The sequence below is a fragment of the Osmerus mordax genome, chromosome 27 (assembly GCF_038355195.1).
Source record: "Osmerus mordax isolate fOsmMor3 chromosome 27, fOsmMor3.pri, whole genome shotgun sequence".
In the NCBI taxonomy this organism is placed as follows: domain Eukaryota; kingdom Metazoa; phylum Chordata; class Actinopteri; order Osmeriformes; family Osmeridae; genus Osmerus; species Osmerus mordax.
This window is the reverse complement of record NC_090076.1, coordinates 5,335,716-5,353,469: the sequence shown is the minus strand read 5'-3', so window position 1 is coordinate 5,353,469 and position 17,754 is coordinate 5,335,716. Positions and strand designations below refer to the sequence as shown.

Sequence of the window (17,754 nt, the reverse complement as noted above, 5' to 3'; positions counted from 1 at the left end):
AGTGATGAGGCAGAGGGGGGGACTTGGGTGGGGAGGTCGACTGTCTACTGAAAATTTCCCATGGCCAACCAGATATGCCATCTCCCGGGTTAATGACATAAAATCCTGCTTCAAACTGTTCCTGACAGAGTCCATTGAAACCATAGTCATAAACATGACTAATTTGGAGGGTAGACGTGTTTACAAAGACAACTGGAAGGAGATACACCGGACCAACATCCAAGCAAACATATTCAAAATAATCCATTTTATGCTTCTTTCACTCAAAAACGAGTTGCATAGGCTTGTGTCAATGAGGCCTACAGGCCATAAATGGCAAACAGAAGTTTAAAACTTTAATGTTTGCTAGAACTTAAGCTGCTAAAAAGATGTAACACAACATTAGTTATTAATATATGTATTATTATGGAGTTATAGTCAGCTACAATGGGGAGGTCACTTTTGACCGGGAACACAAAGTAGTGAACAAGAAACGAACACAACAGGAGGGTTAATAAATAACAAGGATTGAAAGTACTGAGCACTGCATAGAAAGATCAGACATCACATATTATAAATTAGGAGGATTCTGTTTTGCAAGCAAATAAGCTCTGGTATATTGAAATTGAAAATGAGAAACGTTTAATGATTTCAAATGTTTGTTGCTATTTTGTAACTATGTTTATTTTCTGATATATATATATTATATTCTACGCAATTCAAGACTTGCATGTACAGTAAGTAATGTCACATTAAAGAATGTATTTAAACTCAAGCTTGTGTGGTGCGTCGCTGTCTTCAATGCCACAGCCTAAACTTTAAAAGAAACGTTTTTTATTTCCGTCGCATTCAAACAATCCCCTCAGTGTAGTTTGGCTAGCAACACCAGCTAGGCTACAGTAGCTTGCTCGTAGCACAATTCAGCTTCTCCAGGCAGGGCTCTAGACTGAGACCAAAAAGTTTTTAATTAGCCATTTCCCCCTAAATATATATCAAGCTTATTTACGTGTTTGGGGGCATATTTTCAGTCAGCAGATGGTACTGTTTGAATCGCGATCCATCTGAAAAATACTGCCGATGACAACGTTGTTAGGATGACTTGTTTCAAAAGGGGCTCAGCTTGTTTATTAAATGGACCCATCTGCAACCGACGCAAGCAAGCACACCCTACAATTTCCCCAGAAATGGTATCCTCTCTAGTTTTAGGTGGAATGATGGTCACGCGTATGTGCATGCATTGTAAGGCTTGGGCCATGCATAATATTAAAATGGCTCAGATTATGTAACCTAATGTTTTCAAACAATTTCCAATAGCTTCGCTACATCTGCATTGCTGCGTTTTTACACAGGCCGATTCGAAATGAGGGTTTCTTTCAAAAACTAAATTTATAAAACTGAAGAGCCTGTGGTATTTACTACTTTAGATGGTGGAGAATGTCACAATGTCAACTCTGTCAACTCATATAAATAAAAAACTAATTGTTTAATGTGTCTATTCACATACATTTGTCTGTGCTGTGATTGGTGTAGTGAGTTTTTGAGGTTGTGTGTGCGTGTGCAAGAGTTTGTGGAGCCCAAACATCTTCAGTACAGTCTCAGAGGCCTGGGATGGAGTCTGAATTATTGTCTCAGACCGTCCCCTGGTCAGAACCAATCTCTTTTCACAACCAGATATTTTAATAATAAACGATGGCATCCTCACTCAGCAGTCCTCATTTTGAATTTTCTGACTCTTGCAGGCCACATTTAAATGCAGTTATTCAGTGTCACCACTAGGTGACAGGCATACTCTTCTGTGTTGACTTTTTTACTTTACTGCAACTGTAACCTCCCTACACTGGCTGTCCTCATAGTTCCAAAAGACTGTTTGATAACAGTCCTCATAGTGCACAAGAGTATGGTTACATCATGTTTTCTGATCATTTCATTAATTTGTGGCTGACTTGAAGGAACAACTTGAAAGGAAATACTTCCTTGAAATGTTAACCTCGTCCAGAGAAGAGATCGCTTTAGCTGATTGCATTTTTAAAACCTGAACAAATCAACTCGAAAATGTAACCTTGGTCATCTAACTGATAATGTGATAATCCTGTTTTTAGCGCCAGAAAGCAATGTTTACCAGTGGTGGGTGCCTGGAGAAAGTCATCCCTAAATTGAATTTGATAATCAAAGATAATCTGCAAACGTGCTGTTTGCTTATGAATCATCGCAAAGACCCATCACTCAGCCACCAACCCCCAACACACACACACACACCTATCTGCCTGGCTCCATCCATCTGGAAAATCTCCCCTACGGAATCACAACACGGCCTGCACAAACATTCCCTCATAAGGCATTTCACCTCCAGGAAAATAGCTCTTTGGTATCGCAGTAATCCGGAAAAAAAAAGCAGGCGGGTATCCAATGGGATTTCTCTTTGATGCCAAAAACATTGGCAGCTGGAAGTGATCAAATGATGGTGACCGAATATGACCCCAAGTGCATGATGGAGGAGGAAGAAGAGGAGGATGGAGAGGAAGAGGAGGAAGAGCCACATCTTTCCTCTGTTGCAGTTCACAGGTCAGAGTTGACCGGGCTTTTCCCGTCTATCCACACTCCATTGTTGATGTAACAAGGTCAAATGACACAAGAGGACGAGACGCCTCCATTAAGCATGCATCGTTTGGTTGATGCACCTGGATAATTGATTTGAAGCGGAAAAGTTGTCTTTGACCTTTCTGGGGGATTAACACTCATGAGCTTGCCAACATTTTTGAAGAAAATAAGATATATTGAAATATTGACGTAAGCATGGGGCCTTTCATGTGAACAGCCTGTCTTGGCACTAGCCTCCTCCCGGGATTCATGGGAAAGATTTAACAGCTTGACATAGCAAATCCTGCATTGATCGCAAGGCATTAACTGGTGCAGCAATCGCGGGTGTGGGTTTAGCCCCTGGCATTGACTCCTGTTGGCTCTGAAGACCTTACATGTGGGTCAGAGGTCAGAGAAAGGCGAGTTGACTCGAAAACATGCCCCCGCAAAGGAAATGAGAAAATCCTCCGTTCCTGCCGTATAAGACTGATCTTTGGAGCCTCTCCCTTGAAAACCAGTGTAAACAGAGTGAAGAAAAACTCTCTGTTTGGTTGCCTGGCTCGCATGCGCTGCCTGTTGGCTGAATGGATTTCGGTTGGTTGTGGAATGTAAAGCCCCTTACTAATCTTTCCTCTCTCCCTGACGGTCTGCTTGTAGGGAGACTGACATCAGCCCTCGTGGATGTTTTCACAGTCTGGCCTGAGCAACCTCCACACGGGGAGGAGAGGGAGAGGAGAAGGTTTCGAAAAGGGGGAGTGAGATCGGAGAATGGCGGTGGGCGGTCAGGCGAGGGAATGGAGGGAGAGAAGGTATTTCTGGTATTTGGGACGACTGTGAAGAAGAGTATTACCCAGAAGCCCCCCCCGGGGTGCCTACCTCCCACAAGGCGCTCTCTGCAGCCCACCCCTCTAGGCGTTCGACGGGGGATTCCTCACATCCTGACCTCATCGTTCCATCTCATCCTCGCTCCCTGTCCGCCCACGACACACACTCCTCTTTACACGGCGAACTCCCTTGCATCACTCTTCGTCCCCACACCCGTTCCCAATAAACAACTCACCGTAGACACACAAACACACACACACGGTGTGTACAGTGAGATACACACACGACTGGCGCCGCACACAGAGGAGGGAGCATCGGGGGAAACTCCGCCTCCATTGTCGTTTGAGTCGGATCGCGAATTAGGCAACTAGGTCACCCGAGCCCGTTGACAACAAACAGGATCCAAGTGGGTTGGTTGTGAAGGCGTGAGGCGCACATGCTCGCAACAGAGAGCTTTTGAAAACGACCACGAGCGGCAGATGAAAGGGGGTCACGTATTTGCGAAGCGATGTCTAGTGTAACGGGGCCTAGGAAGAAGGTCTTGTTAAAGCATGGGTCACAAAGCATCTTTGTCTTTGGCTAATTGCACGGACAAAGTGCTGAATGGGTTCTTTTCAGCAAAAGACGCTCAATTAAGGGCCACATTAGACGTTCACTTGGACAGAGCAATAGGGTGTTGCCCTGACACTTTGAACATATCCCCTCAGACGAAGAAGTGAAAACAGTCCTCTGTTCTGGACCAGGTAAATGTTCTTGACTTGAGTCAGAAAATACAGAAGACGACAGGAATGTTCTCGACACTGTGTGTGTGTGTGTGTGCGCGCGTGGACCCCCACTACCTGTCAGCAGCTTAGCTCAGAGGGTTTTCTCTTTATGAGGTGTCTTGCTCCTTTAACACATTACTGGCAGTGTCTGACATTCCTTTGACCTCTGGAGACCAACCAGGACAGCAAAGCAATCATCGCTCGCATGATTTACATCATGTGCCACATCAGTCTGGTTACGTGATGCCAAAGAGACTCTAGGAAAGACAACTTTCTTCAGGCGAGTTGGTCCGGGGGCTGCGTTGCATGAAGCCTTTTTTTCAAGACAGATCGATGCCGTTCCATCACATCAGGGCTGTTTGATCAGACAAAACAAACGACCTCAGCAGGAAAACCAACATACATGGGCGCCCTTGAGGTGAAATGTGGACACATTGAGGCTCTTCCTTCTGAGAACAGCCAGGCCCATAAGGTCGATGCATCCCATCCAATCTTCAGCAAAATGTGATTGATGACACGTACTGCCTTGAGACTTTTTCGCCCACTCCCCCCCCCCCCTCCCCACTCTCCCCCCAAACACGCCCGCACACACTCTAACCGAAACCAGATGAGTTTCGATCCCCAATGTGCCGATGGGTTACCGTTCTATAATCAACAACACTCCTCAGGGAACCCAACAGGCCCCCACACACGTTTGGTTGCATCACTCTGTGGGAACACTGTGGCCTATTTCTGCCCCTTTGTTCAGTTCCCTCGACTTCCCAGAGCTCCAAGCATCCTCCGGGTAAAACAATGTACACTCTCACAACCCATCCCCAGGACAGCATTCCAAGATCCCCGCTGAAGGTTCCTCACCAGCAAGGAAACGACGGGAATTCTAAACAGGGAGAAACAGGACGACACTGGAGCTGTAAGTATTTGTGTGACGCAGGCTGGTTTGAAAGTCAGACCCAAAACAAGATTGAGATTCCAGAACTGAGGTTTTCGGTGACTGTGGTCTGGGAGTGGAGTGTATTTGTCTGGGGTGAGGGGGGTTGTGGAGGGGGGGGGGGGTGTTGGGAGTGGGAGGTAGGCCGCACTAGTGTGAGGTTCAGGGCAGAGTGGAGTAATGCAGCTATGGTTTCCACAGTACAACCAAAACAAAGCCTAGTCTGTTACCATGGAGCTGTTCTGCCTTGCCTGGTCTGATCTAGCTTGGTCTGGCAGGGTCTGGCCTGGGTCTAGCCCCCCCCCCCCCCCCCCATGTTGACGGATAATGAAGGTGGCTTGTGGTGTTATTCTGTGCAGATTTAGAGAGCCTTGTGCACTTTAGAGTATTATCCTGCTATTATCCTGACATAAAGAGGGATTTCGGATTCAAGGCACATATTTGGATACAATCATATCCAACAAACCAAACTGTACTATATGGTTCCATAACCAACAGATCGATTTCCTCTGGACTGGTGTCACTGTACAAAGACTGGTAAAGCCATAAACATGATCAATTCGCCAAGGATTCATTCATTTATTTGTATGCATGTGTTTGTTCAAGTACAAGCATATTCAGGCTTTCAAAGCGTCAGAAGGTCCACCGGGTGAGGAGGTGTGAGGCGTGCACCCAATGTTTCCACACACAGCTGCTGAAAACGCTCTTTATGATCAGGATGGTCTGGTTTTGATTTGGCGTTCACCAACATTTCTGATGGGCTCGTTGGATCTCCGTCTCTCTCCTGCTGATCTGTCTCTCTGGTGGACCCCCCTCCCCCCAACATGACCGAGCCTGTCCTGCAGTTAACCCCAGTCGGCAGCTCTCCTCCCCGCTGTTTCACTGCTCCTTCACAGCTTCCTCGCGCCCTCGGTGCTGCCCCTGAGTCAGCTAGCAACCCTTCACTCTGGCTCGGCTCTGTGGTCACCTTCCCAAGGTGTCTCCATGCGAACACACGCACGTCAACACAATCCATGTGTTTTCCGGTTGCTCAAATGATACGCCCTCTTGGGACTGATTTGTAGCCTGCGTTTAGGGACACAACTCTCCAGACACTCTCCAGACACTACAGATCAATGTCCCCAGGAACGGACACGGGCCGGTGGCACGCCAAGCCGTGGCCATTCAGGAATGAGTCTGAGCTCAGGCGACAGTGTTTTTCAATTTCAGTCTAATCCTCGGGGTGGGGTTGACGGAGGGTTTCGCCCACATCTTTGTGTCAGCCCAGCACGCAACCCCCGCCCCCCCACCCAACCGCTTATCGCTTCCCCAGCTTAGGATCAACGACAATATGCGGGACGGATCCCAAATCTTATGACCCACTCCCCTCGCACCCACCTTCCCCTCCTCTCACCAGGGCCTCCTTAATCCAGTCAAAATATGATTTACGTGCGTCCAGACCAAGAGCAAAGATGTTTATCTGTTATCGAAGAGGTTATCAGATCATTCTGGGATGTGTTTGTGCTTTTAAAACTCCACTCAAGGGATTGAACTGTCTAGTGAAGCTGCTACTGTAACCTAAATTCAATTGCTGAAGTCTCAACACCATTCACCCTACATGTTTACCTTTCCCAACTCAGTGTAAGAGAGTAGTCGACATTAGAAGACAGTGTACATTGGATTTACACTGTACAGACCACCACTAAAAGCATTTCTTTATCTGGCCTCTCTCAGATCCAAAAGTGAACCCCTAAAAGTCCTGTGGAATGTAGTTTATTCAGCAAAGAGTGTTTCCGGTTCAGAAGAAACTTGATATGTGGTGCTAAAAGAACTGTTTACAGTTTTTGAGAGAATGGATGGTGGGAATGGTGGGAGGGGGAAGGGGGGTGGGGGGTGAAAATAATCGATAAGAGAATCCATAGTAGAGGCAGCCCATTAACAGCATGGGAGCCATTTAAAACCATTACACTGCTGAATGAGACTGAGCTGGGTCTCTCGTTAGCTTTCGCTGCTGGGAAATATTTGATCCAGTGCCAAAGTATTCCAAAGACAGTTTGTTGGGAACTGGGAAATCCGACCATTCTTTAACTTCTACCTCAGATATAAGGGTTGAATGAAGGAACACCAAAAAACGGACGTAACATTTAAAATAGCTTTAATCATCTGTTCAAGAAGCTTGCACATTTGCATATTGCATACAATTATGAACATCAATGCAAATATCAATCTTTAGACGTACACCTATGCATTCAAAACAAAACAATAAAGACTTTTATTGGTAAAATATTGCATTTGAAACAAGAAACAATGCCATGAGGAAATGTTTCACTCATACAAGCAAACTGTGTGAACTGGTCCAGTGCATGTCAGTCAGTCTCAGTGGCTTGTCTTCCAGTCCTTCCTGCTCACTGTGGATCAAGTTTAGTTGGGGGCCAGTTCGGACCACAGTGTCCACACAGTGGGGGCCTGTTGCTCTGCACTTCCATCTCTTTGAACAGGGAATTGGAATAAGAACAAAACAAAGTTAAAGTCACAGTGGAAAATAAAGGGAAAACCTATCGTTTAAAAGGCGCCATTCTTTCCTGAGCTGTCAGGTGCTTGGCGACCCCCGTATGCCAACGCCCACCAAAACGCAGGGGAAACAGCAGGAAGCTGGAAGCAGAAGCCTCATTCAACTTGTCGCCGTGTGCCTCCTTCTACTACACCCCTATTTCAACCTCTCAAACCACTTCAACGCGGCCCCAGCATTAGACAAGAGAGGCTGAAAGCTTCTTTGTGATACCTCAGATGGCTGTAACAGGGGAACTTGCTCTGTAATCTTGACAACCACACAGTGGGAAAATGAGGATATGCTCAGGTTAATCTGCCCCAATAGCATGACATTGTGACCTAGCAATGCTCTATTATCCTACGGTATAGTTTGGATGACCAGATGTATTTCCTTACCTTAAAGACTGATGTGTAAACAAGTGTAATTACTGAGCATTAAGGACGGTAGTCTTAACCATGTTCTAATAGCTCAAAGGATGTGAGCAGTTTACAATGTTCTTGCTCTATATTGCTTCTCTATTTTACTGCCAGTTGGAAACATTGTCGAGGCCATTACCATGGTAACTGACTGGATATTGGTTACTCTGCAATTATTTCTGTGTTTGCCTGGTGCCCAGAATAGATGATACAAGTGGAGTACCTGCATCCCAGCCAAACCCTACAGTATGTTGAACCCTTGGATTAGGTTTTGCCATTGCATTTGCACAGCGACTTCAAGTGCAATGTGAGTGATCATTTGTAAGCCTCCCTCTCCTTGTCCAGAAAGGAGCATACAGGCTACTGTACATTGATTTTTTCAATTGTATCTCAGTCAGCAACGTTTAGTGTGTCGTTGACTCCGTTTGAGAGTTGAAGCTCTCCCTTGTTAAGGACAATGATCCCTTCCAGAATGTGTGTAAAGTCTCTTCTAAATATGCTAATTTGGACGGAAAACTACACAGAGTACATAGGTAACACAACACACTCTTTGGCCTGTCTTATTACCAGCCAACGCATCTGGGATAGAAAAGAAATGAAGCTTTACATAACAACATGGCTGCACTGGACATCACGGAACATTCCTCTAAACCGCAAAAAGGTCTTTATTTCAGTCACTGGCATGCACATTCTGACGCTCACCATGGTGAGCCAAGCACAACTAGAACAAGGGATGGGAAAAGATCTCCATGTTGCAGTCACGGGTCACTCGGACTGAACATTCTGAAACCCTTCTGCCTTCTCTCCCAAGACTATTCCATGAGCATTGTTCCCTCTGTGCCACTCTTAAAATACAGTTTGTTTGTGTGCGCTGGCGCTGGAAGTGCTTTTTCCAGCGTGTCATCGTGGTGGTGGAAAACGGGAGGCTAAAATGAGGAAGTGTCGGAGGAAAAGTGCCACGGCGCAGTTTAGCAAGTAAAGGAGGAGCGGGGGGGGGAGGAGGAGACCGAAGACTGCAGGGAAAAGGGAGGAGGTGGAGGAGGCGGGGAGGCTGAAGTGAGAACTCATCTGAAACCCATTAAGAAACTAATGATAGCTGGGCTCAGCAGCGCACGGACAAGCTAAAAGAGGAGAACCGAGACTATAAGCCTGGGGAAAGTCCAAACTCAAAATAATACTATTATTATTCTCCTGACCTGATCTGAAAAATGAGCTTACCACCTGATAGTTTAGTTGACAAGGAAAGGGGTGCATGTAATGCATATATAGAAGAAGTACGGTATATACTTCTTGAATGACTGGGTGTGAAGATCGCAAGTGCACATACTGTTTGTTTTCCTCACGCATCGAATACTGTTCCCACATACAGTTGACCAATGGGAGGGACACTGAGATGGGCAAATCTCAGAATGATGAATGATCAGGAGAGGGAGAGGCTCTGCTTAACTGTACCCCCCTGAGACCCCCCCCCCCAGTGCCCCCCCCACCCCCCCCAGTGCCCCCCAGTGCCCCCCCCCCACCCCCAGTGCCCCCCACACCCCCCCACACCCCAAATCTGACAAACCAGCTGTGCACAGCCAGGCATACACACACACACATACACAAACACACACACTTGGCCAATCTGTCTCTCTCCACTGCTGTCGGTAGTCGTGGCAACCTCAGCCTTTAAGTGTGGACCTTATTAGCTTTTCAGTTGTGGCAGTATTGTGTGAAAAGAGACTGTACAGAGCACAAAAGGGCTCAGTGCTATCGCTTTTTTTCTCTCTGAAGATCGTATTAAGCTTTTCACACATTTTTCATGATTCAGCTAATAAAGTTGTCAGCACATGACATGCAATATTCCCCCTGCAAAACCATCAATTCCCATAGTCAGCAGTCAAGAGAAAACTCTGTCCAATAAAGACACAAGCAGAGGATTTGGAAAAGGCCACAAGAAAAACTCCACTAGAATCAAGATTATCATAACAACAGTGCAGTCATCTCGGCAGAGGAAAAACAAGCACATTTAGTTTAGGGTTACACCAGCCTCTACGACTGCTCTCCAAATGAAACATACTGCCATAATCCAAAAACAACAATAGCATTCAGCCATCATTTTGAGTTTTCAACAATCTCTCCCGCTAACACCTGGTGTACAGAGCAACAGTGCCACAGTTCATATGATATACATATTGAGTTAAGGTTAAGGTTAAGTACTGTAGGCGTCAACTCCATAATGACACAGGTGAGGAACAGTGGGTGGATGGTGGGTCCATTCTAAATGAAAGAACTCCATGCTCTGCCTATGTTATGGTGTGACGCCGTGCTGAATCAAAACAACACAAAGTAGCTATCTGGTGGTTTGCTCTCTACCCCAGATACAAATAGATATAGTGTCAGATACTTTTTTTATATAGTCCATGTTTCAGATCTATTTTAGCATACATTATTTAACATACAGTATTTGACTTGAAGCTAATCAGTGGGGTGGATAGGGATAACTTTGGTCATAGTAAGCTAGCTAGAGGCTACAAAAATGATTGGAACAGATTTGGATTCTTCCAATTTTCTCTGCTATAGACTTTTTTCAAATGCATAGAAGCAGGGCAAATTATTCGAAATGAATTGAAATATAAATGATAAAAGTACCGTCCATGTGCTTTACCCCTAATACTGACATCATTGTTTTGTACGTTTGTAAGTGCATTCACAGAGGAGTGAACAGAAATATTGTATTCTTGCTCAGTCACACCTCCTGTCTTTCCCTGTGGTAAATCACAAAGGCCGTCGTCCATCTTCAAGAGCCATCAGCTTCCCCCCTCGAGTGTAGAAGGGGTCAGGGGGTCAACCATCGCTCTCACAGAAATGTCACGTCATCCTGCGACTGGACCCATCGCCAGTGCGCGTCGTACTCCAGGTGCATTTTGCCGTTCATCTTGCAGCCTTCCAGGTCTACCTTGCCGTTCTTGTAGGGTTTGAGTTTGGGGCTCTGGCTGTTCCCCAGCCGGTCTTCCAGGCAGGTCCGGGCTGTGCCGGGACCCCCTGCTGGCCTGGAGGCCCTCTCCATCACCCTGTTGCTCTTCCCAGGCTGCTTCTGCCCGGTGTCCTTGGTGATAGGGTTTCTTTTGACAGCCTCCGTGGCCTTAGTCCAAACGGGAGATGCATCTTTGGGGGGTTTTGACTCGACTTGGGGAGAGCCACGTCCTGCCCCCTTCGCTGAGATTCTTCCAGTTCCAGAATTGGTACCAGCTACCGGTCCTGTACCGGCACTAGAACTAGTACTTGCTCTCGAAGCACTAACAGTCCCAGGGTTTTCCCCAGTACCTGCCCTTGTTTCTTGTCCAACCTTAGCCCCAGCTCCAGACTCTGCTGCAACTTTAGCCCCAGCCCCGGCCCCAACTCCAGCTCCAACCTTAACCCCAGCCCCAGCTCCAACCTTACCCCCAGCCCCAACTCCAGCTCCAGCCTTAACCCCAGCCCCAGCTCCAACCTTACCCCCAGCCCCAGGTCCAACCTTACCCACACTCCCAGCCCCAGCCCCGGCCCCTGCTCCAACCTTACCCCCGGCCCCTCCCGTGGTCCGGCTGATCGTCTCAGAGGCCAGGGTGTTGGAGCAGAGCACCGACTCGGAGCTCGAGGGGCAGTACTCGTCCATGTCGTCGGCCAGCGTGTCCAGGTAGCTGCCGATGGAGATGTTGTCCAGCTTGTCGTTGGGGTCCTGCAGGCTGCTCCAGCTGCCCCTCCAGGAGGTGTCGGGCCCCTCGCCCAGGCTGTACTGGCTGCTGGTCAGGCTGCTGCAGCGGCTGGTCAGGGTGCTGCGTTCCTCCAGGAGCCACTTGACCGCCTCGATGCCCTCGTGGACCGCCAGCAGCTGCTGCAGGATCTTCACGTCCACCGAGCGCAGGTGAGCCTGGAGAGAAGGAGGAGGGAACAGAGGAGGAGAGAGGGGGAAGAGGAGGAGCAGGGGTGGATTTCAGGGAAGCGAGCGGAAGGAAGAGGAGTGCAGCAGAAGAGGGAAGGAAAATGGTTTAGTTTCATTCTTCACAGATAAAAGTCCAAAAGCAGTCCATCGTGAACTCATGGAACAGAAGTAAAAGTTGGTAAAAATCCAAGTTAAAAATGAACCCCTGGATATTACCATGTGTTGAAGGAGGTTGAAAACTCGAGTTGGGGAGTGGAAAAAAACACACAACATCACTGCGACCATGGAAACAACCCCAGAACACATTAGCAAAGGTCTGCCCTGGTGAGTAGGGCCAGGAAGTAATGTAGTGCACGGTCTTGAGATTAATGGCTTGGCTTGACAACATCCATCTCCCTCTGCAGATGGTCCAGTGCCTGTCACCGCAAAGTATACTGTGTTGTCTGGACATGGCCCAGGCCTAGCAGAGAGACTCTAGCCACAGCACACACTTAAAGCACCTCATTCACTCCAATCTGTATTCACGGATTTCAGGATCAATACACACCGTTAATGTAAGGTTCTTTGCCCTTTGCCCTTTGGCAGTCTTTGTGTACCTCTACTATTTCCCCTAGCATCCATGGTCCCGCAAGTCAAATCAATACATCACTGGAGGGTAACCTATTGATGAATCCATCACACCAGTCTACTTATCTCATAGCCACTGCATTTAATAAGTGTTTGGGCCTTCCGGCCTGTTACTAGGTCTGTTACGGAAATAGATCTTATTGTATCGATCCGGCATCCTTCTTAGTCACCATCATTATGGCAAAGATTATTCTGAAAAAAAATACAAATAGGGTCTGTATAAATGGAGAACCATGTGCGTGGAACAGACAAACAACGTGTATCCGGCCATGCTAAGAAGAAACAAAACACATTTCTCCAATCTGATTCACGCCAGCCGACTGAGCGTCCTTTGAGTGAACTGCACTCCAAGCAGGAAAACAAAAACAATCGGTTGAACGCTGCACTACCGCCGGCCTTTCAACAGGCTTTGGCCCTCCTCCATTCTAAGCGTACCCTGTGTATGCACCTCTGCACACTGCCAGCCCAGCCTGGCCCAGAGGGGAACAAGGCCCAGGAAACACAGACCATCCGGAACATGGAGATGAGGCTGAAAGTCAGAGCTTTCTCAGCACAGTTGGTGTGTGTGTGTGTGTGTGTGTGTGTGTGTGTGTGTGTGTGTGTGTGTGTGTGTGTGTGTGTGTGTGTGTGTGTGTGTGTGTGTGTGTGTGTGTGTGTGTGTGTGTGTGTGTGTGTGTGTGTGCGTGTGTGTGTGTGTGTGGTGGGGAGGTGGGTGGGCACCCCTCTCCCTGGTAATTCAGGTGCAGGAGATCTGCTGATGCCAAAGTCAAATTATACAGGCTCCCTCCCGCTCCCCCTAACTGCAATATTTACGCACAGGCAACGAGTTTTACAGATGACCAGACAAAAGACCAGCAAGGTCAACAAGAGGAGTTAACCTGTTAGATTGGCGGAGGAAAAACACGACAGATCGCACCCACTCCTCCTTCAACATGAGGAAACAATTTAGACTCACGACATACAAGACCAGCTAACCGCAGAGAGTGTTACTTTGAAAGGGTTGACGCGGGATCCAATTCAGGAAAGCTGTTTTATTTCTGTGCTCTTTCGATAGCGTCTTGGCATGCAGACACTTTTGTGGTCTGGTTTGGGTGGGGGCTGGGCTGGGTTGAGGCTTGGGCTGGCAGCGTGTCTAGGAGCTTAGAGACTAATGAGCATGGTAGTAAATTTGCCCGACGCTGAGGTGGCACATGCTGACGAGGTGGTGCGCTTAACCCGCCTCGATGCTGATCTCTGCATGTCTACATACAGCATGTCTTCCTTAGCCAAAAGCCAGGACACGTTCTCAAGAAAATGTGCCCTACTCATGCAATTTGCTTCTTCTATCTACAGTGTGTGTGTATGTACAGACAGCATTAAGCATTATGGTCAATGCGGGCAAACTGTCTTTTCCCGCCATATTTGTTTATATGTCTGTCTGTCTACCTGTCTAACAGGTTTGGAGTGGACAGGATGAGGGGGGGCGGGCGGAAATGCTGGCCAAAGGATTGAAGACGTTTTTTTTCACGGTCAAAAGAGATCCCCCAGTTTTCCGGAGAGCGCGTCCTCCTTTTCTCCGCCATCACTCCCACCACGCTATGTTCACAAAGAAACACACAGGACACGCAGAATACACAGCCACGTTCTGGCCCTAAGAATAGAACAGATGTCTCAATTCGATTTCTGAGAACGTCAGCACTTCAAGCACGTCGAGAGGGCTGTGCTGTCAAGTTGACGACGCCAAGAACGAGCTGAAAGTTGTTTCATCACATCTAACTAAGGAGGAACGTTGCTGTCATGTTTGCAATTTCATCATGCTGAAATCAACTCTTTCGGTGCCTTGCATGGTAGCAACAAACACATTTCACTGTCATATCGAAGGCGATATATTCATGTTTAGTAGTGCAGAGCCCACACACACACATGTTAAAGTCAGTGTGTTTAGATTAGTGTGAGAGCTGATGCCCACACTAGCGAGCCCCATACAAATGATGTCACACTGAGACTATTCTCACGATGTCAAATTATGTCACACTGCTAACGGCCTCCGCGACCACACTGGTGCAACCCTGCAGTACGACAGAAAACAAGGTCGTACTCACACAACCCTGCTCAAACACACACACACACACGACACAGACATGCACACCCCCACCAGCAACATGATGTCTCCCTCTTTCACCTTGTCTGTCCCTGTGTCCTTCCCCATCCAGACGGCGCCCCTCTGCCCACAGTGGAGGACCATGTCCGTGAACAGCCCCTCTCTCTCACCCCAGTCCCCAACACAGCTGAAGGGTGATCTCCCTCCACAGCCCTCCCTCCGTGCCATCTGTCTGCATACTGTCATGTCCCACCATCCCGTGCTTCAGTAGCAACTGACAATTGGCCGTCGCCTACAGTTTCCTGGAAAGCAAAGGTGTCTAAAGACGACTTTAGCCCTCGTAGTCTTCACCCATCTGTCTATCCCAATGGGTATCCGACGTGTCTTTCTGTCAACGTTTCATCTATCGCTGTCTCCCCCGCCGACCCCGTCTCGCTCGCGGTTCAATCGCTTTTTAAGACGGGTGGCTATTCCCTCTGGTCCCATCTGTCTGCACTGTCAAACTATTTCGATCTCGTTCTCGTTCTCTCTTTCTTGTGCGTAAAGGAGACAGAGAAAGACCGCTAGAGATAATGGAATGGACAGAGAATAAGACAGAGACAGAGACAGAGAGAGGTAGAAAGAGCCCTAGGAAGGACAGACTTTTCCTCCAAAACCCTTTTCCACCTCCATCTGCCCGCACTCTATCCCCTGTGACTTCCATCTGGGCACTGGTGAGAGCGAGGCAGGGTGAGTCATCCACTGAACTGCACTGATGACCTGTCTCTTTGATAAGATACATACAGGTGGTGAGGAGGGCTGTGTTCATTTCCATCGAGTGGAGTTCAAGACCCGAGCCAAACAGCCAGTCGTCTGATAAATGCATGATTGCGTGTGTGTGTGTCTAACTCAATATCAGGGAGCAGAGAGAGCAGGCTGTCTGTCTTTGTGGAGTGTGGAGACTGGAGAATAACTCAATTTAGCTGTTTAGAACCATGAAGAAATGTCTGCTATTTCACATCTGGTAAACTGGTAGTGGGTAGCACTGAGACTGCATTCACATTCTTGATCGGGAGTGAGTTGTTTCAAGCTCGCAGTGTTTTGTGGTCTAGTCTGATGAGGCTAAGTAGCTGTATCTGGACAAGAAATGCCAGATGTCTGAGACTCAGAAGATTGAACTTAAGACTACCAGTCATCAAGCATTATTTTGGTCATGGGATGTTTGTATAGATTTCTGCAAATTGAAAAGAACATTATAGATCATGTCTCGAAGAAAACTATTCTAAACAAATTCTAACTCTAGAATGGAAAGAGAGTATTACACGGTTGTCTAGATACCCCTGCCAGCCTCACTGTGAACTCAACCAGACAGATGCTTCAGTGTTATCTCTTCAAATAGGGTCTCCCACGCTCTCTCTCTCTCTCTCTCTCTCTCGCTCTCTCTCTCTCTCTCTCTCTCTCTCTCTCTCTCTCCCTATCTCTCTCTCTCTCACACACACACAGTAGGAGGTGAGGTCATAGCTCAGCTATAATGAGTGTAGGCAATGAGTGAAGCTGAGAAAAGGATTTTGTCTGTGTGAACAAGAGTATCTGTACAATCAACATCTGTGCAATCAGCAGGAAGGATCAAAGGTGAAACACTGAAACAAAAGACACCTCTACCAGTTATGGTGTGTGTGTGTGCGCACGCGCACAAGCACAGTGTGCCAGTGTGTGTACGCGGGAATCTGATGAGATTGCAATGTCCGGTAGTGACTCCTGGGCAGCGCCACTCAATGACGATGAAATATATGGCCGAGAGAGGCCAGTTCTGCATTGCGTTGGCAGCCTCTCTCTGCCTAAGAGGGAGCTCTTAATCACTTTCTCCCCATGCATCCTCCCATCCCAGTAAGGCTGATATATGAGGAAGGCGGCTAACAAATCAGCCAGCCATTTAGTCAAACTGGGCCTCCAGAGATACTGTATTCCCTTTCACCAAGTCCTCTCTCATTCCGACTCAGCATTGTCTATTAAAACATCTATTTAATCTAGTTTGCTTTTTTGGAAATCCTTTTCTTCAGACCTGTGGGGGTGTGCATGTCTTGCTTTTCTTCAGACTTGTGGCCATCTGTTTTGAACTGCAAGAGATGATTAACTTTTATGTTCTTTGGGCCGCGGTCTTACGCCTCCATATTGTGCAATAAATTCAGGTAACGCACAGACCTTTACACAAATGTCCACATTGTACAACTAAATTGACACGACACTGCGCAAGCGCCTGGAATGTGTAGGGTAGGCCTACGCACAAGGGGGAACAACAACAACAGCCTAGGAGCGTCACTGATGTAGTGCTGTTGTTTATGGATTACGGATGATTCACTGCGCATTGTAAAACAGTAATGCATGCCTTTTCTGAAAAACTAGCTTTTGACTCGCACTAATGGATTTATCTGAGCCTATGTCTAATTATTGGCCGATAGACTCTCCACCCGTATGCTCTTGCCTCTGAGTGGACTATACCTGTTGACACAAATTACTATACAACAAAGAAATATCAATCGACACAAAAAAGGAAAGCACTAATTAGACAACTGCAATGTATGTGTGCTTTTCAGGGTGTTGCCTACGGCCACGTTATCCTTTAATAGCACCCACCTGCCGCTGATGGCATGGAGGCGCATGTTAAATTATTGATTGTTGTAGGCCTTGTCTCTGGATTAGACTAAAGGTGCAGTAAACCAAGAGCACTAGGCGTACTGTTCCTGATGAAGAAACGTTAACAATAGTACCTCTTAAAGTGAGTTGGGAGGTGGGAGTATAGACTACATTGACCATCCAAGATCTACAGCCTACCGGGCGCACAAATCACAGGGAGAAAGTGAGAAAGACTATTCTATTCTTACCATGTCGACTTTTAATTTCCTTATCTTTTCATCCAGACTCTTTCTTCCTGTGTCACTGTCTTTGGGCTCGTGCGAATTTAACTTGGCATCTCCGCGGTGCGAGGATGCTTCTTCCCGCATCCACTTCAGTAAGCCCTCCGGAGTCTTCCGTCCAATTTTGACTTCTATGTCTTTCAAATCTGGAATAGACTCGCTGACTGTGCCTTCATCCATAGTGGTCCGCGTTTTGATGAGTCAACGGCGCACTATGTCCTTTCTGTTTC

At 47.3% G+C, this 17,754-nt stretch overlaps 1 protein-coding gene across 1 annotated transcript; it reads right to left on the bottom strand.

The window, feature by feature from the left end:
- Positions 1-7,290: 7,290 nt before the first annotated feature.
- Positions 7,291-17,754, bottom strand: lurap1 (leucine rich adaptor protein 1). The gene is made up of 3 exons (XM_067230190.1): positions 17,492-17,754; positions 10,754-11,911; positions 7,291-7,540 (listed from the first exon to the last, which is right to left on the bottom strand). The coding sequence occupies exons 1-2, from the start codon at positions 17,702-17,704 to the stop codon at positions 10,859-10,861; spliced, it is 1,266 nt and encodes a 421-aa protein (XP_067086291.1). The 5' UTR covers positions 17,705-17,754; the 3' UTR covers positions 7,291-7,540; positions 10,754-10,858.